This window comes from Lycium ferocissimum, unplaced genomic scaffold (assembly GCF_029784015.1).
Source record: "Lycium ferocissimum isolate CSIRO_LF1 unplaced genomic scaffold, AGI_CSIRO_Lferr_CH_V1 ctg789, whole genome shotgun sequence".
Classification (NCBI taxonomy): domain Eukaryota; kingdom Viridiplantae; phylum Streptophyta; class Magnoliopsida; order Solanales; family Solanaceae; genus Lycium; species Lycium ferocissimum.
Window position 1 is genome coordinate 5,015 of NW_026726994.1, and position 23,961 is coordinate 28,975.

The 23,961-nt window shown below is 34.7% G+C and overlaps 2 protein-coding genes and 1 pseudogene across 2 annotated transcripts; 2 read left to right on the forward strand and 1 right to left on the reverse strand.

Moving 5' to 3' along the window:
• Positions 1–4,794: 4,794 nt before the first annotated feature.
• On the forward strand, positions 4,795–7,282 carry LOC132045773 (labd-13Z-ene-9,15,16-triol synthase, chloroplastic-like). The gene is made up of 2 exons (XM_059436356.1): positions 4,795–5,813; positions 6,393–7,282. Exons 1-2 carry the CDS (start codon positions 4,878–4,880, stop codon positions 7,017–7,019), a joined length of 1,563 nt encoding a protein of 520 aa, XP_059292339.1. The 5' UTR covers positions 4,795–4,877; the 3' UTR covers positions 7,020–7,282.
• Positions 7,283–12,872: 5,590 nt separating this feature from the next.
• LOC132045774 (geraniol 8-hydroxylase-like) lies at positions 12,873–16,768 on the forward strand (annotated as a pseudogene).
• A 784-nt stretch (positions 16,769–17,552) lies between these two features.
• On the reverse strand, positions 17,553–23,961 carry LOC132045783 (amine oxidase [copper-containing] gamma 2-like). Its single transcript, XM_059436367.1, has 5 exons — positions 23,270–23,961; positions 21,264–21,943; positions 20,196–20,309; positions 18,406–18,956; positions 17,553–17,968 (listed from the first exon to the last, which is right to left on the reverse strand). The coding sequence occupies exons 1-5, from the start codon at positions 23,874–23,876 to the stop codon at positions 17,758–17,760; spliced, it is 2,163 nt and encodes a 720-aa protein (XP_059292350.1). The 5' UTR covers positions 23,877–23,961; the 3' UTR covers positions 17,553–17,757.

Sequence of the window (23,961 nt, forward strand, 5' to 3'; positions counted from 1 at the left end):
CCAAAAAGTGAAGTTCTTAAGGCCTTCTAAATTCGTCTAAGTCTGAGACTGTCTATACTTATGACCATTTTTGCGGTATTTGTGTTAGTAATTTGAGAAAACTCAAACATGAAAGTTGTAGGCCTTTGAAATACCTTTCCAACCATATATTATGGAGCTCAAACAGATATGTGTGCTATAAGTTATGACCGTTTTACTGGACGCTGCGCAGTCTGCGCGAAGTGCCCTTCAAGTGCGCGATCGCGCACCAGAGGCAGTGTTACTGCCTTCGCTGCGCGATCACCTGCGCGAAGTGGGCCTCCAGCTGCGCGGCCGTGCACCGAACACGACCTATTAAAAGCCCAACTTCGTTATATTCATTCCCACTTCGTTTTAAACCATTTTTCCTAAAGAAAAGAACCCTAAAGAAGTCTCTCAAGCCCTAAGGACGAAGTTCTTCTCCTCCAAACCATTTCAAGGCATTAAGGTAAGCGTATTCCAAGCCTTCTAAGTCAATTCCAACATACGTTCATGATCATTAAGCAAGAATTCATCATTCTTAACATAGGGTTTTCAAGAAAACCCATCTCGAGTTCGAGAATTCAAGATTTTGGAAATCTTCTTCAAAGCTCAAGTCTTTAATTCAAGTTTTGGAGCGACTAAGGTATGTAGAGTTACTATCTACATGTGGGAACATAATTTTTCTTCCCCACGCCTCATAATCCATAAATTATGATTTTTTACGAAAACTAGGTTTCTATACCATGTTCATGATAACCCTAGGTCCATGTCCATGATTATATTGCGTATGAATTGTTATAATTCCATCATTGAGTTCTTAATATTTCTTTATGATTATTAAGAATCTGTCCGTAATCCATGAAAACCCATATATCTCATTCCATGGGTTCATGCATGCTAGTTTATGATATATTATGCTATTTTCAAGAAAATACTATACATGTTTTACAAGTTCATGCAAGCAAGCTATAATTCATGATATCCGTATACAAGCAAGTTATATTCATGAAAACCATGGGCGACAAGTGCCAACATTTTACATGTTCAAGTTTTTGGGAGTTGCTTTAATTACGAGGAAGGCTTCGGATAGCACGAAACTACGTAGCCACCGTAGGATGAGGATCGCTCCACCCCGTGTCCGGACGATCTCTCATAATGGACCGGATCCTTTCATATTTTATTAAATCTCATGTTCCCTGGCAAGGTACGAGTGTTCGGCGGCGGGACGCGTACGCGAACCATGGATCGGTTATAAGTTATTGCTCTCCTACTTATGATATTTTTATCATGTTATATATATGTATGTATTCATGTTCATGACGGGTTTCGGTTTCACTTTCAGTTCTTATCATTATTATTTTATGTCCCATGTTATTTCATTCGGTTGCTTTACATACCCGATACATTCAAAGTGCGCGTCCCTTTTCTATTGCCGGGGGCTGCATTTCACGATGCGGTACTAATTTGCGGGACGACGTATCGCTCGGCAGGACGACACTCGTATCAGCTTATTGGTGAGCCCCATCTCATTCGGGGTTTAGTCAACTCTTTGTTTTATGATTAGTTATGCATCTAGGGTATGCTGGTGGCCTTGTCCCAGCAAGCGTGTTTTCTGGTCAGACTCATGATAGAGGTTTCATAGACTAGACAAGTCAGTTATGTTATGTCAGACTTTCGGAGTCGTATAGCCATTTTTGGCTCATTCATGTTATTTCTGCACTCATGTTTAAACAAGTAATTTTATTAAGTATTATGACTTATTACGTTTTATAAAGTCTCATCATGCATTCACGTTATATTCTTGCTCGTTATGCCTCGCTGATGATTCGATGGCCGTGTGGTTCGCTCGGTCACATGCAGTAAGGCACCGAGTGCCTTGTTTCGCCCAGGCCATGGTTCGGGCCGTGACAGACCTCAAGCCTCTCGCCCATAGAGGCTCAATCAAATCCTCTGTACATGTAAGCCGGGACGGCGGCACCCTAACTATAACATCCCGGTCGGTCAAGTCCTCGATAAAGAGCGGATGCCATGCTCATATCCGCACCCGACGTGTTCGGGAACATGATGCCCCCGAATATGATAAGAAGATATAAGCGAACACGTCGGTCAACATCAGCCTGAGGCGTCGCCTCGCCAATCGGATGCTGCAGATCTACGAGGCGCAAGTGAGCATGGAGGTAGGACCGCGACAGCGGGCTCCGTCCACGCGTATCCCTCTCTGCCCGAGGAGGCTCGAAACCGGTGAGCCTAGCCAACTCGCTCGCGATACGGCGGTATCTCAAGGCTCCACTATCTGATACAATGCTGTCTGTCAATCGCCAGACCATAAATCACCTCGACATCTTGCGGGGTGATGGTAGCCGCACGTGCGGAGATAAAATGTATGGGTCTCGGTCGCCCGGCGCTCGAGTCATGGCCGTCACTAGAGCCCTATCGTGCACAAGCCGACCAACCTCGATGCACCGGTAGATACCGTCCCGACGTAGTATATCTATGACACGGGAATGTGGGGGAATAGCCTCAAGAATATCCCATACTGACTCCCCCGCACGGGTACAGACCACTCTACTAAAGGATACCGGTGCATCCCATACATACTGGGACCTATGCTCATGCTGTAGATAAAGCACCTGTCGGTTGTCGAAGGGTCCCGGCTCCATGGAGGTGTCCTATCTATTTTAGGCATTTTAAATTAATCATTAATACATGAAGTAAGGATTAAAGTGGTATATTTTTACGCATTTTAAATTAATCATTATTTTTTTAATTAATCTCTAATACGTAGTATTAGTTATGTAATCTTTTACCGAGAAATTATACAAAGGATTGAATCCTAAACTAAGGATTTTCAATTTCTAATTAGCAAATAAATAAATTAACAATTAAAGATATAAAGATTAATAATTAATGAATCAAAAAATTAACAATTAGCTAGCAAACAATTAGCATATAATTAATAAATAAATAATTAACTAACTAATCAAATAATAAAAAATTAATTAGCATATAATTATTAAATAAACAATTAACTAACTAATCAAATAATTAACAAATTATTAACAAATAAACAATTGGCTTAACAAAAACTAAATAAATAATTAGTTAGTCTAACAATTGAAATAACTAATCTAACAATTATCAAATACTAAATAAGCAACTAATAAACAATTAACAACAACTAAACAAATTAAAAAAAATAAAAAAGGGGCTGAAAACAGCCCTTTTGCGCACAAAAAAAGTGCGTACAAATTTTTTTTGTCCATATTCACACAATATTAATGCTTAGGTTAATAAATAAACAATTAACAAATGAACAAAAAAAAAAATTTAAAAAAATTAAAAAGGGGCTGAAAACAGCCCTTTTGCGCACAAAAAAAGTGCGTAAAAGTATTTTTTTTTTCTCCACATTCTCACAATAGTAATGCTTAGGTTAATAATGTAATAGAAAAATCGTAGTGAAATACCTAGATTGAAGCTTTGATTTTGAGTTTTTGAATTGAATTATACGCCGCTTTATTGCGAAGAAACTTATTCCTAGACTTCAATATACCCACTTTTGGGTTGGAAATCAACAAGAAAATGATGTTTTTGATTGCGTAGGACCTCGGAAAGGGACCTTCAATGGCTGATTTTAGTGATTTTCATTTATTTTTTTTTTTGAATAGGGGGACCAGTGGGGAAGAAGGAGGGGCCGATATATTTGACCTCTTTTACGCACAGATTCTGTGCGTAAAAGGACTGAAGTGTAAATGTACATTTTGGTCCTTTTACGCACATAATCTGTGCGTAAAGCCTATTTACGTTCTTTTTTTTTTAATGAGTTATTTTAGTACCAAAAATTTATTTTTGGGTTACAAAAGTCTTGGGCCTCACATAAGCAAAACAAGAGATTAAATCCAAACTTAAACAATGTATACTTCCATAAACAAGGTTCAAGTATTGAAATGAAATGCTACACACATAAATATTCAATAAATAGCAAGAGATGAAGAAATGGGTAAATAATTTCTCGTTGGGTGCCTCCAGATCTTCTCTTCCAAAGTGTGAGGATGAAACACTAGCTCCCCAAAGCTCTCCAAGACTTGTGTTGAAATGCCAAAGATAAGAAATAATGTCTTCAAGCTTGCTTTTGTAGTCCCAAAAATTTCCCACTTAAAATTAGACCAAAACAGTCCCTGATTTTCATTTTTTGCAAATTTGTCCCGTTTTTGCAAAACTGTCCAGTTTTGACAGTTTTTGTCCAATTTAGCCTCTTTTTGACTTTATTTTCACTTAGTTTCTTCCGATCACTTCTAAATCACATAAAACCTGTAAAATAGATATAAACGATATTAAATTCACTATTTTCTCAATCAAACATAGCAAGAATATAAGATTAAAGAAGAGATAAGTTGGTAAAATACCAACTTATCAATTACCAAAAAAAATCTTAGCTAAGAGCAATTTAGCCACGGATTAACGACGAAAATTCATAGTTAAGTCCAATTTTTTGTTGTAGTGTTAGTTGTTAAATGATGTACGCGCTTTGGTCACGCGCAAAGCGCGCACGCTGAATCTAGTTATAATAAAGGATCTTTCCCTCTGGAGACTTTGTGAAAAGAAAACAAAACATATGCTTTTACTTTAGACACCATACTTGTCAACTTGGATGCCCAATCTACCAAAGACAAAGACTCCTTGGAATCACTAGCTAAAATGATGTAGTGATAAGAACAAGTACGTAACAAAGACAGGATATATAACACATGGTGAGGAGGAGGATATATTGAGTTAAAGATTTAGAGCCTTTTCATTGTGAGCCATTTCATTTAGAGCCAATAATTGGTTCCCTTCCAGAGATTACTGTTAGAAACGCTGAAACTATCTTCCCACTAAATATGGCTTCAACACCTTTAAAGGAGCTTTGTCTTGCAGGTCTCACCCTTTCAATTGTGTTCCTTACAATTCTGTGGTACAAATTGACCTCAAATATACCCCATGAGGAAGAATCCAGGTTGCCACCTGGGCCTCGTGGCCTTCCAATTGTGGGATTCTTACCATTCCTCCGCCCGAATTTGCACCACCAACTCACAGAGTTGTCTCAACAGTATGGTCCAATTTATAAGCTGTGGCTTGGAGGTAAACTATGTGTTGTGTTGAATTCACCATCCTTAGCCAAAGAAGTGGTTCGTAATCAAGACTCCATTTTCGCCAACCGTGACCCTCCAATTGCAGGATTGGTGGGCACATATGGTGGAGCAGATATTTCATTTTCTCCTAATGGCTCTTACTGGCGTGATATGCGCAAACTGTTCGTAAGGGAGATGCTAAGCAACAGGAATCTTCAGGCGTGTTATAGCCTTCGGAGACACGAGGTCAGAAAGACAATCAGAAACGTGCGTACCGAGATTGGCAACCCCATGGACATTGGTGAATTGGCTTTTGTAACTGAAATGAATGTAATCATGAGTATGATTTTTAGCAGCAATTTTGTGGAGGAGAAGGAGAAGCATGGAAAAGATGGAGCTGAGTTCAGGGAATTGGTGATAAAATTTCTTCAAGTGATGGGAAAGTCAAACATATCAGACTTCTTCCCTATACTTGCCTGGTTTGATTTACAAGGAATACAGAAAGAGGTGGAGGCTCTCTTGAAGTCATTCGAAAGTATATTGGAGCCAGCCATAAATCAACGCATGAAGATGCTTTCAAACAAAAGAGAGGATGAAATCCAGGGGGATGGGAAAAAGGATTTTATGCAGATCCTGCTAGAGCTAATGGAGCAGAAAGACATTGGGATATCATTGGACTTGGTGAAAATAAAGGCCATCTTGGTGGTAAGTTATATGGTCCCTATAGCTTTTTTATATTATTGCGTGTTTCTTTAAATTGGTGATCCTGAGAACTACATCATATTAGTTTACGAGAAATTAGTTTGAAATATAACAGTCTAATACAAACTTATTAATCCTGTTTACTGAAACACCCAAGGTTATGGTCTAGTCAATAAAATGGGTGCAAACCTTGAAAGCAGGGGTTCAAATCCAAGCATAGACTAAAAATGTTAGGTGTCTCTTTCCATTTAGGCAGAGTTATTTGGCACCTGAACTAGTGGGAGGTACCAGGTATCCGATGGAATAGTTGAGGAGCATGCCTGAACACCACCACTGTTAAAAATTCAAATTCATGTTTACTTAATGCCGGATAATGTGATAAATAGTGAAGAAAAATAGAACACTTTTTAGTTCTTAATCTAGATGCTTGAATCGCATAATTAGCAAAAAGTCTTTAAAAGATGCACATACACATACCTAACCATGAATAACGCGTCCCCCCTACAGGAAGAATTAGCATTATCAAATTCAGGCAACAACTAAACTCCTTTTCCTAACTTCATATATGTTTCTGCATTGTAGGATATTGTGATTGGTGGGACTGACACTACAATCACGACAGTAGAGTGGGTAATGGCGGAGCTTCTGAATAATCCGAAGATAATGTCAAAGGTGCAACACGAATTGAAAGATGTTGTAGGGATGAATAACATTGTTGAAGAGTCCCACTTATCGAAACTGCACTATCTTGATGCAGTTCTAAAGGAGACATTGCGTTTACACCCTGCATTACCACTGCTTCTCCCAAAGCGCCCGAGCCAATCTGCAGTAGTAGGTGGATACACAATACCTGAGGGAACTAAAGTATTCTTGAATGTTTATGCAATTCATAGGGATCCTCAAGTGTGGGAGAGTCCATTGGAATTTCAGCCTGAAAGGTTCTTGAGTCGCTCGACAAATTTAGACTATGCTGGAAATAATATGAAGTACCTTCCATTTGGATCAGGGAGGAGAATTTGTGCTGGCCTTCCTTTAGCAGAAAAAATGCTTATGTTTATATTGGCTTCATTGCTGCATTCCTTTGATTGGAAACTCCCTGAGGGAGAAAACGTTGACCTTTCAGAGGGATTTGGACTCGTAATCAAGAAAAGCAAGAGGCTTTTCGCCATCCCTACTCCCAGGTTACCGCAGTTAGAGCTGTATCAGTAAAACCAAGAAATAATAGGGAATTTGAATAAAGATTTTGGCTTGACATGATCTTGCCCTATTGTTGTAATAATTTTAGTACCAATGTGTAATATCTTACGATATCTAAAGAGGTAGCTAATGTGCATTGTATTTTAAATAAAAATATGTGCTCTTAATGTGATGATCATATCAAAGGAGGATAACTCCATAGTACTTATTTCAGCCGTTCTTATGGCTATAATGTTGTTCTTTTCTTAGTTGCAATATGAGTTGGAATTGCAATAGCTGAGAGAATGGTTATATGGCTTTACTGGCTTTACTTCGACATGCATATATTCTTTCAACAATATATGATTAGGTTAAAAGTTATGGTTTTTGCTAAAGAAGGATACACCTCGGATTGCAAAATTATCAACACCAACAGCATATGATTAGGCTAAAATGTGAAAATTGAGTCTTCTGAAAACTTTCAAGGGGAAAAAGCCCAAAAAGAAAGAAACTTACTAAAGATAATTTTCTAGCTTCTGAAAGTGAGATATTGAAGTTCTAACAGAATCATTTGTTTATTTTGAATTACAGCATTGCCTTGCTTTAAATGTATACAAGTATCACAAAAACTGTTTGAAACTTAAAAATATCTTCCCTCTTAAACCTTTAGAAACTAAATTTCCTTTTTTGGTACTCCCTCCGTCCCATATTACTTGGCCACATTACTAAAAATATATGTCCCAAATTACTTGTTCATTTACAAAACCAAAATAAAATTAATTACATCTTTTCCATCTTACCCTTAGTATAAATGTTCCTGAAAATAGTCAATATTGATTAGAATGTATTTATTGGATAGAGATAGGGGTAAGGTAGTAAAATACATATTTTATTTATAATTTTTTAAGAGGCGTGCAAAAGGGAAAGTGGCCAAGTAATATGGGATGAAGAGAGTAAAAAAAATTGGGTAAAGATCGCTCCATATAGAATATAATAAAGGGGAAAAAACATTACTAGGCAGTATTTTAAAAGTATTTGCATAACAGTGGCAGCATTAGTTAGTTATCATTCCATGGCAACTAAATATTACTAACACATAAAACAACTTCCAAATAAAAATTCCTAAATTTCAGTTGGATCCTATTTTTCCGGACAAAGTTTTATCTCCCACAACAACCATTCCATTTTTTTTTGTCATTTCTTTTTGTCCTGTCTTTCTTTCTTATTTTCTTTTTATACATGCAAATTCTTCCTATTGTTCCTTTATTTGAATATTAACTTTTTATTTTAACATTTTTATAACTTTAATTGGTGGTAATTTCATATTTTCTATTTCAATAATATATGTAACAAAACATGTATTAGTGGTATACGTTAAGTATAACGCACATCTCCTAATTATATATATATATATATATATATATATATAGACACCACGTATATCTTTATTATACTGTATGGTTATATATGCTATACCGTGCATACTTTATTATACCACATACGTATTTATATGTTATACCATGTATATTATTATTATTATTATACCATGTATATTCATGGTATAACATACTATACTATAACCAAACTGCAAATAAGGGTCATTAATGGTAAAAGAATTCCTTAAATAGTGGAGAAAATAATGATGAAAGAGAAAGGATTAGGATTATTAGTCGTATACACTCAGAACTCTCTATAACGACACCCGCATATAACAGCACCACTATATAACAACCAAATTTTTTCGGAACCGGTTTTTTATATTATATTTTTACTTCTCTATGTAAAGATTTCACCTATAATAAAGAATGCGCAACTTTATAATAGCATTTCGCCTTTTGTAAATTACCCCTACGTAATGCCTATCTTCTTTTTTTGGTACTATAATAATTAACCGTCTTTATAAAAATAGAATATCTATGATTACCAATAATAAGTGTAGAGATTTTGACAGAATATTTTATCATTTAATACACTATTTATAACAAAAAAAATCATAAAATTATATATTTTCATCATTAGACGATTTTCCTTCGTTATACAAAGTGTGATTAAGCTTACAATTTGGCAATTAAAAATAAAAATTAAATTTTATGCATCTTTTTTGCCTATAACAGTGAAATATTATTTAAATGTCAATGTTGTTATAGGTATATAATAGCCATTCTCTATAGCAGTTGAAAATTTTCAAACTCAACGATCTTTGTTATAGAGAGGTTTGACTGTACTACTAACTTTTTAATTAGTGAAAAAGATGATGATGAAAGAGAAAATGATATGTATTAATCTATTTAGTCAGGATTTAAATGAATTCCTTAATTAGTGGCCCTTGTTTATCCGTGAGTTATCTTATGAGTTAAGATATGCTGAATTTGTAAAAAGATCTATCATTTTAGGAATAAACAAAAAGTACTATCATTTATGATAATAGAGAAGTTATTCATCGTGTAAAAATCTCTATAATAACTTGTCGTGACCCTAAGATAGTATCGGACATTTTGTGCCCTAAATATCTTCGCCAAGATTTCCAAATCTACCAAGACATTACCTTTCAAAAGATGTCTTTATCACATCAATAATAAAATAATGGAGAAATAGCATTTTTGATCTCTGAGTTATTGGCTTATTCTTATTTTGATCCTTGTATTATTTTGTTAAGCATAATAAACCTTCAATAGGGGAGGATCTAGGCTATTAAGTGGGGGTTCAATTGAGCCCTCAACTTTTAATACGGAGTATAAATTTATGTGTAAAAAATTATTAAAATTGTATATATAGTAGATATCAATTCTTAAGATTGAACCCACAGAATCTAAATTCTGGATCCGCCTCTGACTTTTAATTAATCTAAACGTGTGATTTTGATCCTTTAAGCTAGCGGATGCTAAATAGTTAACAGAATTCAAATTTAAAAAATATATTTAAAGATGAATTGAAAAAAGAATACGGAAAGAGATATTTGAATCCATTTTCTTTCCATATAATATCTATATCATCATGCACCATGGTTGATCGTTGATTGTTCTTCCAACGTTATTTTGTTTAGCCATAAAAACAGTTGTTAGGTTAATTATTAATTACAAGATTAAGGTTTCTTAAGAAAAAGAGTTATTTTCTTTCTTCATTTCTCTCTTCATGCTTCAAGAAAGAGCATAACAGAGGCAAATTAGATAAATTTTTCTTCTTAATTTATGCTTCTCAATGTCACTCATGGTGGTGACTGGTGACGCGATAGTTAAAAAAAATGGATCTGAATCTCCCTTTCTGTTCTCTTTTTTTCTTCTTTTTTATTTATTTATTTATTTACTTTTTTTATTAAAAAAAAAAGTAAATATTTTTTAGACACTCATTCTAGTAACTATTTAACATTTGTTAGGCTAAAGGATCAAAATCAAACATTTAGATTAATTGAAGATCAAATTTTCTTAGGCAAATAACACAAGGATCAAAATTGATAGATATGTTTGTTGGTGTGTGGGCGTAGCTAGGTGTTGGCAAGGGGATTGAATTAAATCTCTTTTAAATTCTACTACATAAATAGGGTAAAATTAATTTTTTTCGCTTATATATAAATTGTTGAATCCCTTTTAACATAAAGGAAAGTTTCAGTATAGTGGTGAAGGAAGTTGAAAATTGCCTTAAGATCATAAATTGAAATCCTAGCTAGGTTTGACACTTTAGTTTTTTGATCCCGTTATTTATATTTCTGGCTTTGCCCACCAGTCACTTACACAACTTCGAGCTTTATACGCCCTCTATTTCAATTTATGTGAACTTATTTCCTTATTAGTCTGTACCCCAAAGAATGACCCATTTCTATATTTGAAAACAATTTATCTTTATACAATAATTTATAACCACACAAAATGTATATGACTTATTAAACACCACAAGTTTAAAAGTCTTCTCTTCTTTTTTAAACTTCGTGCCTAGTCAAATGGGTTCACATAAATTGAAACGGAGGGAGTAGAATTTTCCATTGTTGACTTGTTGGATAAACCAGCAACAACAAAGAAGTACAGCAAGAATTAGAGGCTAGGCCCATTTGTTTGCATTTAATGAAGGTATGAATCTGAATGGGTCAAACCCAGCCATGTGCGTTTTTGTTTACGTTAAGATCTAAGACTTATTTGGTATCGAATATGTCTTAATCATTAAGATCATATTAAGATCATGAACAAAGTCTTAATATCATTAAGAGATATTTTATGGATAATTTTTACCACCCCTCCCACCACCCACCCCAACCCTCCACTACCCATCCCCACCACCCACCATCCACCATCAACCCTACCCCCTCACCACCACCACCATCCCCACCCCTTTACCCCCACCTACCGATCCACCCGAACCCTCCACTAGCGACCCCCAATCCTACGCTGCCCCTCACTCACTACCACCACCAACACCACCTCAACCCCATCTCCCACAACCACCACTTAGCCACCCCACCCAACAAACCCACCCACCACCACTACAATCATCTCCATCATTACTAGCAAACATAAATGTTTCATTTCTTTATCAAATAATATTTTTATTTTATTAAATTTATATTTATTTTCTAATATTTAGTTACTATTTTATTTGAATTGTATATTTATTATGTTTAAATAAATACATTATGCACATTCAGATGTTCATTCAGTGTTAATCATTCAGTGTTCAGATTTAAAGACAACATCTTAATCATTCAGATGTGCATTCAGATTCAGACGTCTCAATCTTAATGAAAACAAATGAGGCCTTAGTGAGGCTTAGCGACAAGGATAAAAACAGAATTTCCTTCTAATTTTAGACCATACACTTATCCATTTATAAACTTGTCGTGACCGCAGCATAAACATGTTAATGAGCTCACAAGGATAGAAGTTGGTAAACAAGAATTAATTTTAACTCTCGCAAGATTAAAAAAAGTAAAAGGTCTCAGAGATGCATATGATCCAATTTGACCGTTGTACATTACTAACATGAGAAAATTAAATAATTGAGAATCTCGAGGAACTTGCCGATCCTCTAAATTACCCAAAGTAGTGACAAATCCGTACAAGAAGTCCATCTATTCCTAATCTCCAATGGGAATTTTTTTTTTTTTTTCAAAAAATAAAAATAAAAAAATGATGGAGACACCTCTGGATCAATCCAATGCCAAGATCATCAGATTAAATGCTGTAGTCTATGATTAGGCTGAATGGGTCAAAATGAGCATTCTGAAAACTTCCGAATGGAAACAAGAAATACTTAAAGAAGGAAAATCTTAAAGCTATTTTGTTAGCTTCTGAATGTGAGATATTGAAATTCAAACCGGCTGTCATTTGTTTATCTTGAATTGGTACTAGGCCGTGTTTAAATGGAAATGTCGAAGTTTGCCGTACAGTATATGGTATGGGTTTAGTAGAGTCTAGTAATTTTGACTCAGACCCTATGTATAGTGAGAGTTTTGTTAGATATGTATATAATAAACTGCGAACAACAATAGCATAAATTCATTGTGCGTTCGCTGGCAACTGAGAAATTACTAGAATCCATAAATTTCAAAATCTAAATCCGTTTTTTGGTTCTCTTTAAGATATACAATCTTACCTAAAATGTCATCTTTTTGTTTATGGCTTAGTCAAAAGGAAATAATGGAATTTCCTTCTACTTTAGACCTTATACTTATCCTCGAAAACACTTATCGTAGCCACAGCATTAACATGCTATGACCCTAAGACAGATTGGACTTTTCTAGCCAAAAACATGTCTGTATCCCATCAAACAAGAACATTGATTCAACCACAACTGGATATATATAAAATGCTGAGGGATGAAATTAGAGATAAATGTTTTAAGCTAAGTACTTAAATTCATTTTGAGGTCTTAGAACCGCTAGCTCAAATCCCCCTAAACATGAATGTACCACTGCTAAATGAACATGGTCTTGCAGCTCTGGCCATTTTAATCTTGTCCCTGACAATACTATGGTACAAATTGACATCAAATATATCACAATGAAAAATCCCGGTTGCCACCAGGGCCTCGTGGCCTACCAATTGTGGGGTATTTACCATATCTCCGCGCCAATTTGCACCAGCAGCTTACAGAATTGTCACAAAAGTATGGTCCAATATACAAGTTGTGGCTAGGGAGTAGACTCTGCATTGTGTTGAATTCACCATCTTTAGCCAAACAAGTGGTTTGTGATCAAGACTCCGGTTTTGCAAACCGTGACCCTCCAATTGCAGGATTAGCAGCCACTTATGGTGGACTAGACATTGTATTTTCTCCCTATGGCTCCTACTGGCGCGACATACTCAAATTGTTTGTGAGAGAGATGATGAGCAATAAGAACCTTGAGGCTTGTTATAGTCACAGGTAAAGGTGTCAAATGAGCGAGGAGGGCAAATTAGACGAGTTAAACTAGTTAAATTTAACAAATAGATGTGTCATGCATTAACCCGCGAAAAGATTATTTGGCCTGAAATGAGTTAGGTCAATATGGGCTAAATAATGGGTCATAATCAGAGCGGAGCCAAACTTTAGAGTTTATGGGTTCTGGACTTGCCACCAAACCTGTAGTCATCATATTTATAAGGTTCACAGTTGAATATTGGATTTCCTCCAAATACAAAGTCTAAACAAAAGTTTTTGGGTTCGTTTGAACCCATAACTGATACTCTCCCTCTGATCCAATTATAGTCCAATCAGTCCAACTTTTACCCAATTTTAATTTCTTTGTTTGTGTTCTTCTAATTGTTGATTACCTAATTTCTTTTTTTCATGACTCTATACTCCCTCCGTCTTAATTTCTGTGGTGGTGATAGAATTTCGAGAGCCAACTCAGTTTTTCTTTGACCGCGGTTTTTTTATATGCTTTTAAAATATTTTGAATTATTAATTGTGACTTATAGTATTTTTTACATACTTATCAAATGTGTAAATTTTATTTTGTGGAAAAAAAAAACAATTAAAAACTCTATGTCCGAATTTTGATACGTAAATTGAGATGAGGAAGTATAACAAATCAAACAAAAAAGGTATTTTTTAAAATATCTTGATAAAAAATTTCATGGGTCCGAATTGGATCCAAAATGAACTGAGTTAATAAATAAATGGGTGATTACATAATCCAAACTTGAGCAGATCATATTTTCATGGGCTAATTTTGCGACCTCTAATTACAGGAAACATGCGATCAGAAAGGCAATCAGAAGCGTGCATACGAAGATTGGCAGCCCCAGTGACATTGGTGAATTTGCATTTGTGACTGAAATAAATGTAATCATGAGTATGATCTTTGGCAGCAATTTTGTGGATGAGATGGAGAAGCATGGAAAAATTGGAGCAGAGTTTAGAGATTTGGTGACAAAAATTCCTCAACTGATGGGAGAGTCAAATATATCTGATTTTTTTCCTATGCTTGCAAAGTTTGATTTACAAGGAATACAACATGAGATGGAGGTTCTCTTGAAGTCATTTGAAAGTATACTGGAGCCTGTTGTATATGAACGTACGAAGATGATTTCAAAGGGTAAAATACACGGGAATGGAAAAAAGGATTTCATGCAGATTTTGTTAGAGCTAATGGAGCAAAAGGACACTGGGATATCAGTGGACTTGGTGAAAATAAAGGCCATATTGGTGGTAAGTTATAAGAGTCCCTATATTTTGTTTATTTTATTTTTAGTGTATCATTGCCTGTCTCTTTATTCCTTGAACTAATCAGCGGAGGATTTAATATGTTTACTGAATGCAGAATCGATGTGATAAAAACAACAAACAACAACAACAAGCGGTGCCAAATAAATTGGAGTCGGCTACATGAATCTTCAATAATCATTGATTATGTTTCTTCCATTTAAGTTCAACTTACGTTATCATCATACCAATAAAATAAAAGTAAATAGTAAGTTACACAATAATAACAACAACAACAACAATAATATAAATCTATAATAATGTCAAAATACTCTTAGAAAAGCAATATATTCAAAACCAACTATTCCCTCTGTCCCAATATAAGTGTCTAAGTTTAAGAAGCCACGGCATTTAAAAAGTAAAGGGAGACTTTTGAATTCTGTGATCTTAAATTAAATATGTTTGTATTCCTTTAAATCTTGTGGTTGTAAATTTGCTGTATAGAATTTTGGAATTGAAAAACTTACTAAATATAAAAAGAGACACTCTTTTAGGGACGGACCAAAAAGAAAAGTAAGACAATTAAATTGGGACGGAAGGAGTACTAAATAGACTAAAACCTATTCTCAATTAGTAGATATCACCTATATGGTTATTTTTTTCTATTGTACCCTATCTTTAGATAAGTTTGCATTAATTTCAAGAAATTATAGGTCTCTTGAAACAACTTCCTTCCATGTGATTTTAGGTCTATCTCATCTTCTTTTATCTTCACTAATCATAGTTCACACCTACACACCGGTGCATCTGTAGGTCGATTCTGGACATGATCATACTATCTCACATGACCTTCTCTCAGTTTATCCTCAAAGTGTGTTACTTGCACCTTCTGGCGTATGTAGTAATTTTTAATCTTATATAATCTTGTATGATAGCACATCCATCTCAGCATCCGTGTACAACACTCATCTTAGGGATATGTTGGAATTAGTGGCCCGACATTCACTACCATATAATGTTGTCGGTGTTATAACTATTTTGCAGAACTTACCATTCACTTTGGTATGCTTTCTCCTATTACATAACACCCTGGTCGCACTTCTCTATTTTAACCATCCAATTTTAATTTTATGAGTAACTTTTGGTCTATCATTTCATTCTTTTTAAACAACGAGCCTAGATATATCTAAAATTATATGTATTTTAGCACAACAATCACGTCTAGTCTCACCTAGATTTCGCTCTTATCATGAACTTAGCTTACAATGCAGATCTACATGCAGTCTAATTTTTACTTATATCATATCCTTGACTACATTTCCCTTTTCTTTTTGGTCTTTATAGGACATTGTGATTGTGGGACTGACACTACAATCACAACGGTCGAGTGGGTAATGGCAGAACTTCAAAATAATCCAGAGATAATGGCAAAGGTTCAACAAGAATTGAAACATGTCATAGGCCTGAATCACATTGTTGAAGAATCCCATTTATCAAAACTACACTATCTTGATGCAGTCATAAAGGAGACATTACGTTTACACCCTGCATTGCCTCTGCTTCTTCCTAAACGCCCAAGCCAATCTACAATAGTTGGTGGATACACAATACCTGATGGTACTAAAGTAATCTTGAATGTTTATGCAATTCCTAGAGATCCTCAAGAGTGGGAAAGTCCATTGGAATTTCAGCCTGAAAGGTTCTTGAAAGAGTTTGCAAATTTGAACTATAGTGGCAATAATTACAAGTACCTTCCATTTGGATCAGGCAGGAGAATTTGTGCTGGCCTTTCTTTAGCAGAGAAAATGCTTATGTTTATATTGGCTTCATTGCTGCATTCCTTTGATTGGAAACTCCCCCAGGGCAAAAATGTTGACCTTTCAGAGGGATTTGGACTCATCATCAAGAAAAGCAATAGGTTATTTGCCATCCCTACTCCCAAGTTATCAGATTTGGAACTTTATCAGTAGAACAATAAAAGTTGTCGTCGTAGGATCAAATCAGGATTCAGGAGGTCATGGGATCTGGTCCTTCCACCGAGCCCATGTACATATTTTGAAGTTAGTGAACCGGATTGCACTAAGCTTGTTTTAATTATAAGGCTAAGTATATAGGACCTGTGGCTGTTGTATTAATAAGATCAAATAAAGTGCAATATAAGTAATGTAGTTCTACTGATGTACACTTGTATATTTTAAATAAGGTAAGTACAGTATATAGAATAATGTTATCAAAGTATGATCGCTAACTTCATATTTATTTCAGCCATTCCGGAATCAGTCATGTCTATTTTGTTGCTTAACTTGTTCTATGATACAAGTTAAATCTGAATTCGTGAGGTCTGTTGAGCCAAAAGCAAATAATTTAAATTATAATTTTTTGTTAGCTTTAATTTTAGTGACATTTTGACCACTATAGTCGAGCTTGGTCTTCCTTACTTTTTATTACCTAAAATTCTATGCAGATAACTTATATGTTGCCATGATTTTTGTAATGCATCTTTTGCATCAGCATTCAAGTTAAGAAGGAGATATCTGAACTTGAAGGAATCTACTCATCTTAAAATTGCAAGTGTGAATAATGGTAGAACCTCGTGAACAAGGCATATTAAAGAATCTTATGTGATCTTTTTTTCCCCTTATGAAATTTCTATTCAGCTTGAAAAGAAAAGAGACTCAAATGGATAAGTTACCATGTTCGATAATTTCGAAAGAGGTTTCTATGACCACCCTCTCACTCATGGCACGTATGCTATATGTGTGCCGACATCCTAATCTAGACATCCACTCCTGACTATTTACCTTGTTTATGATCTTCTTACGGCCATCATGCATGCTATTCTATAACTAGTTGTGCTTTTCTTCTCTAAAAGAATGGAACTAGTACTATAATTCCGTGTCATCAAAGTCAACCCCGCTATGGATCAACTAATCATACTCAACACAATCTTAATTCACGTCACCCAAGGTTAACATTCCATATATAAAATTATGAATTCTTTGGCAATCTTGGGCTTCACTTAGAATAATTACAACAATAAAATCACAACTAGTAGATATTCACAGATTAGAATTCACTTTTTATTCATTAAGATTTAAGACTAAGATAATAGAAATCCATGTCTAGAGGCTTTCTATTTTGACGAGAAATTGATCCATCAAGCAGAAGCAGCAGCTTTGCAAATTGGCAGGTCCTTTGGAGAATTAGGTGGAATCCTCAAAATAGGATTGCTCTCAAAGAAATTCACTGGCTTTATCTCAAAGCTTGATGATACTGTTGGCATGATTGGGAAATCCTCTTGGCATGGAATATGATGGAACCCTAATGTATACCACACCACTATGTCTTTGTTCTCAATTGGCCTGTCTCTGCAAAATACAAAGAAAGGGGATCTTAACATTTTTAACCAGTTCGCTAAAAAAAAAAAATTCACCCACCTAGCCGTATCCATTTGTAATTGTTGCTGGTATATAGCCAGTGTATATCAAGTATATAACAGGCATATAACAAAGTATAATCAATGTATAATATTTACACACTGATTATACAGTGATTATATCAAGTATTAGGGTTATTGTTCGCCTTGGGCTCTGTTGGACTGCTGTGTAGTGCAAAAATATAATACCATCTGGTTATGTTACCTACAACAAATGTAATTATTCATAGCAAGTATAAGATGACCAATAACATGTAAAAAAACGAGTAAAGAACCTATTGTAACATGTTAAAATACTCTGATGGTATTAAAATCTTTACCCTGACAGTGCATCAAGTTAAATATCTGAGAGGGGATAATATGATTTACCTGTCAGACCAAACAGCAAGAGTATCATCACCTTGACTTTGGTAAACGAACAAGCCAGCAGCCCATTGCTCAGACTCATTATAAGGTGTGACCCAAATTTGGTTATTAGTAAATGCACCTCTCTTCTGTGGAGGATCATCATGGTCAAGTAAACTTGCTGCAGTTCCACCAGGAACCACTTTGTAACCAACAGGGTTCCCAACTCTTGACTTCTTATTAGGATTAATCACATGGAATTCTGAAGGATCATATAGCTTGAGCTTAATCTGTGCATCCTTTTCAGTTTTAGCCACATTTCGAACAGCTTTTAAGTAGCTTCTTCGCGGTGATTCTCCAGGAGAAGTCATCGCCTTCTGGAGATTCACCTTCACGAAAGAATTGTTCGACGGACCATCGATGTCCATGTCCAGATGGAATGTTATGTAATGATCATGGATGACTCCAATTATGTTTTCAGATAAGAGGGTGCCGTAGAGATACTCGTTTTGGTTCACTTGGTTCATGTTCACATATGGAGAGCCTTTCACCATCAATATTCCACTTAGTCCAACCTATATGACAAGTATACAAAATATGAAAGGAATCTTAGTGAGGAAAGAATAAGAATCTTGATGACTTTAAGATTCAATTTGGAATTGACACTGAGATGTGACTAATCACCAAAACCAAAAAAAAAAAATATATATATATATATATATATACTGCAATATGATAAGTCATTATTTTCGAGTTAGAACAAATTTGATTTGATATGGCATCAACAAGATTCCACCGGTTGATTTCCTGCATTAACTCTTTGCCGGGTCTAGATAACTTTATTTTTGAACATTAAAAAAATAGATTTATTTTTTGTTTAGATTGCAGGAATATAAATAACATATATAGTAGATATTTATATTTTGGTATCGTATATATTATCCCTGCATTAACTCTTTGCCGGATGCACCTTAATATTTTTTTGAAAAAAAAAAAATTAATTGGAAGATATATAAATGTACCTTATCCCTGCATTAACTCTTTGCCGGATGTACCTTTCAAAAATATCGTATATATTATCCCTGCATTAACTCTTTGCCGGATATACCTTAATTTTTTTTGAAAAAAAAATATTAATTGGAAGATATATAAATGTAACGTATATAGAAAAATTAATATATTAAATTTTAGCAAATGCTTGTATAATAATTTGAAAGGAAAAAAAAATCTTAGTGGATAGATGTCAGACCAAGTAATTACCTCCCTCTTCTGTCCTTGTCATTTTAGCCAAAAAGAAGTTGGTTCAAAATATTTATCACTTTAAAAATCAAGAAGATGCTAATTTTTTTTTTTAATTCCACCTTTACTACAACAAGAAGGCATATAACCATTAATTACTATAAAAAAAAAATATATATATATATATAACCATTAATTACTCATTTTAAAAATAAAAAAAAAGATATCAATAATTTAGTTAAATACCTTTGATAATCTAGTTTAGTTTATTCTTGTTGCTGTTAAAGTTCTTGGAAGGTAAATAGAAATATTTTAGTTGTTCTAAAAAAAAACTGTTTTATTGACACACAGAGAAAGTACGTGTCATCCTTGATAGGGAGCGCTTTTTTCGAATGAGTTCTACGCGGCGTGAATCCGAATATAATTGGATTTCAATGCGGATATTTAGTGACGAATTAAGAATTTTCACTAAGTGAATTCGAAAAATAAAAATATAATGCTTGAGAGTTGAACTTGAAACCTAGATAAATTTTGAACTCCTAAAGCCAAAAGAAAAACAGAGAGTATGTGCTAACCTTAGCTCGGATAAGTCCATCAGTCTGGAACTCCCAATCAACAATGTAATCATAGTTGGCCACTGACGCTGCCATTCTCACCACTAACGTCACCTTCGGTCTCACTTCCCTAATCTGTCCAAATATTCATGCAAAACCAAGCACAAAATGTCAAAGATAACATAATTGGAAACACATGTGAACGGACACTTGTTCAGTGTGTTGACACATAACGTATAGACAAATATAAGTAGTTCTAATCAATAGTGTCTGTCCCACCCACTTCTAAGTTATGTCCAATTCTCAAGTAAATGGTTGAACAGGCAGAGACGAATTTAACATTTAAAATATGGGTTAAGGGCTAAAAATATAGCTCAACTATCATTTTTTTTTTGAGTTTTCTGTCTGAACTATTAGGTGTGAGAGTTTTCTACCTGAACTACCATTAAAAGTGAACAACTGATAGTTGAGGTGTGTTTTGAAAATTAGTTGGTGATAGTTTAGATAGGAAAAGTGAACAACTGATAGCTGAGGTGTGTTTTGCAAATTAATTGGTGATAGTTTAAGTATGAAACTCTCACACCTGATAGTTCAGGCAGGAAACTCAAAAAAAGGTAATACTTGAGGTGTGTTTTTTACCATTATCTCTTAAAATATAGCTAGTAGTGAAAAATTCTACTCCATATGATATGAAAATCCCTATTTTTTGACGTGAAATTTACAGAGTAGCAGAGCACGTTAACATGCCAAGTGATGTGTCATAACTAGATGCCATAAATTTGGCCTTCCAATCATTTATATTTTGTGAACAAATTTATATCGCTACCCGGTATCTAGTACCCATTTTGGAGTGTATTTAATCGGAAAATCCCACTTTGGGAAGTAAAAGTGCTCTGTATCAAAAATACCAAAACTATATATTTAATTGGTCATGCATGGTTCAATCACTTTGATACGAAAGAAAATAGTTTTATGACTTTTCTCTTATAATGAATAACGTTCAAGTAACCATGTGTGAACTTACCCTAAATAAAAATAAGCAACCTGAACATAAATTAATTTGCAAAAAGAAGAATAGAATTCTCTTACCGGCAAACCAGTTATGGGAGATTCAGCATGTCGCCATCCAATATCACCAGCATATCTCTCAAATACACAAATCATATTTTCTCGAACATATGGGGTTCCATCAGCTGCCACAAATACACCATCCATATAATATGCATTACGTGGACAATCATTTAACGGTTCAAGTGGCATAGCTTGAAGCCCAAACCCGTATTCACCCGCATCCATATACGTCTTAAAATACCATGCATCAGATGGATCCATATAAGGCACAAATAACTCTGACGTAAAACCTTTATACATAACATTTCTCATTTTCCCCGAATCCGGATCTTGGATCATGACCCGGGAAATAACCACCCCAGCTCTCGGGTCGGGTTTGAGGTGAAATTCCCAATTTGCCCATTTTACTATATGGTTGTTTTCTATAGTGAAACTTGGACCATTTGGTTGTTCTATAGATATTGGTTTGAGTAAGTTTATTTTTTGTGTGTGTTTTTGATTACTTGAGAAGCGATAGTCTGTGTTGGCGGCCTTTGCTATTGGTATGTTTTTTCCTTCATCTAAAATTTCTATAACTTGTTGGGTGTCTAAATCAAGAAGTACTGTTAGTCCTTCAATGGGTCTCATGTAGAAATTAATAGTGTCCTCCATTGTATAGCACTGTACTTTGATGACTCTTCTTTTCTCCTCAACTTTCCCTGAACATAAAAATAAGAGTTAAGGGTCAAAAGTACACCTCAAGTATCATTTTTTTTAGTTTTCTACCTCAACTATCAGGAGCGTTTCCTACCTAAATTATCACCAACCAAACTAAAAGAACTAAAGGTAGGAAAAGTGAACAATTGATAGTTAAGATGTGCTTTACAAATTAATTGGTGATAGTTTAGGTAGAAAACTCTCACACCTACTTGATAGTTCAGATAGGTAACTCAAAAAACAAAATACCGTTTCCAACCCTTATCTCTAAAAATAAGGCAAAAACAATGAATAGTTTATTTTATAACTATCAAGGGCATATTAAATATTGCACTACAAAAGTATCTACATTTACAAGATAAAAATGACCAAACTAAGGGCCTGTTTGGCCATGAAATTTTCACTTTTTTCCGAAAAATATTTTCACTTGAAAATCAACGTTTGGCTATGAAAATTCCAAATACAACTTGAATTTGAAAAACACCAAACTTGTTTTTGACTTTTTTTCACTTTCAATACATTCAAACAACCAAATATTCTTTGCAAAAACTATAACCAAACACAACTCCATCTTCAACTCTAAACTGAAAAATATTTGGTTTTCATGACCAAACGCCTACTAATATTTTTTCCAAAAGAAGGTGTCTTCAATTTATTGTTCTATTTTTATTTTTATTATTTAATAAAGTGTACCCAATTTCACCAAAATGAAAACTTTCCCTATACTTCTCATTATTTTTTCTTTGTAAATGTATTTAGTTTGTACTTTTTTTTAGACAGTTTTTTTTTTATCCTTTACTATTGAAAATAACCATATAGTAAAATGGGCAAATTGGAAATTTCAAAAATTAAAAAAGAAAATTTGTTTTTTTTATGGCCAAATTATGTTTTTTTTCCTTGAACTATGTGAAATCAAACTTACAACCAATTTAAAAACTAATCCTTATTTGTGTGACACGTAGCAGCACCGGATGCTACGCTTCCACCGTTAAAAATAAGGCAAATTTGTTCCATTTTACGTAGTTTAGGGGCAAATTTAACCCCAACCAATAACGTCGGGTACATATTTGACCTCAACTATTAACGGAGGATAAATTTATTTCATTTCACATAATTCAGGGGCAAATTTGACCCTTTACCCTCAAACAAATAAGGTAAACTTTATCTGAGTATCATTTTCATACAAAAATGGAGCACCTAAATTGTAACGAAGACGGTAATTTATATAGTAATAATTCCGTCATCAAATTTATTTAAACAAATAAAAAACTTCTTTGTTTTTAAAAAATTCAATGGCATATTTCATTAGTGTGAAAATGGACACTCACCATACCAACCAGAAGCGATGGGCAAACATGCAAGATCAGCCAAATCAACGCCACGCTGTACAATCGTACGGTTAAAATCAGCGTTCATAAGCGGGGCAGAAGTTGCCGTAACCATATCCTCAATAGTCATAATCGGGTAACCCGAATAATCACCCGTTTCACGTCGGGTCACCCGACCCGTCTCAATATCAACCGTAAGCACGTGCACAACACCGAGTGCACGTGCAACCACCGAAGCCTTACGTGGCGGAAGCTGGTGACCTTTCCGCCACGTCACCACCACCTCTTTTGCCGGCTCTTCAAGTACCATAGAGTGAATAACATAAACTTTTTTATTAAATTGGTCTATCGAATTAACGATTTTTTTCACTTTTTTAATTTCGTCGATTGTTAATGGATCTAAAGGGTGATTTGGGAAATTGGTGTAGTGTTTTTTGCCTTGGAAAAAAAGCTTTTTATTTGAAGTGCACCATGGAGAATAAGTGGTGCAGTCTAATAACTCAGCTGTGTGAGAAAGAGGTGATGGTAAGTTTAAAAAAGTGAAAATTAAGAGCAAAATTATGCTCATGAGAAAGAAAAGATATCTAAGGAAGTTTCTTCCTTCCATGGATATTGATGATTAATTTTAGTTTTTCTCTGGTACTGTTAGTGTGGTAGCTATGGTGTTTAAATATATGCACTGAGCTAGGTAG

Excerpts from the sequence above, each read along its gene's own strand:
- LOC132045773 (XM_059436356.1), top strand. The coding sequence starts at position 4,878 with ATGGCTTCAACACCTTTAAAGGAGCTTTGTCTTGCAGGTCTCACCCTT. Across the intron at positions 5,814-6,392 it reads AAATAAAGGCCATCTTGGTG|GATATTGTGATTGGTGGGAC; the intron begins GTAAGTTATATG and ends TCTGCATTGTAG.
- LOC132045783 (XM_059436367.1), bottom strand. The coding sequence starts at position 23,876 with ATGGAAGGAAGAAACTTCCTTAGATATCTTTTCTTTCTCATGAGCATA. Across the intron at positions 21,944-23,269 it reads CATCGCTTCTGGTTGGTATG|GGAAAGTTGAGGAGAAAAGA; the intron begins GTGAGTGTCCAT and ends TTTTATGTTCAG. Across the intron at positions 18,957-20,195 it reads ATGGACTTATCCGAGCTAAG|GTTGGACTAAGTGGAATATT; the intron begins GTTAGCACATAC and ends CTTGTCATATAG.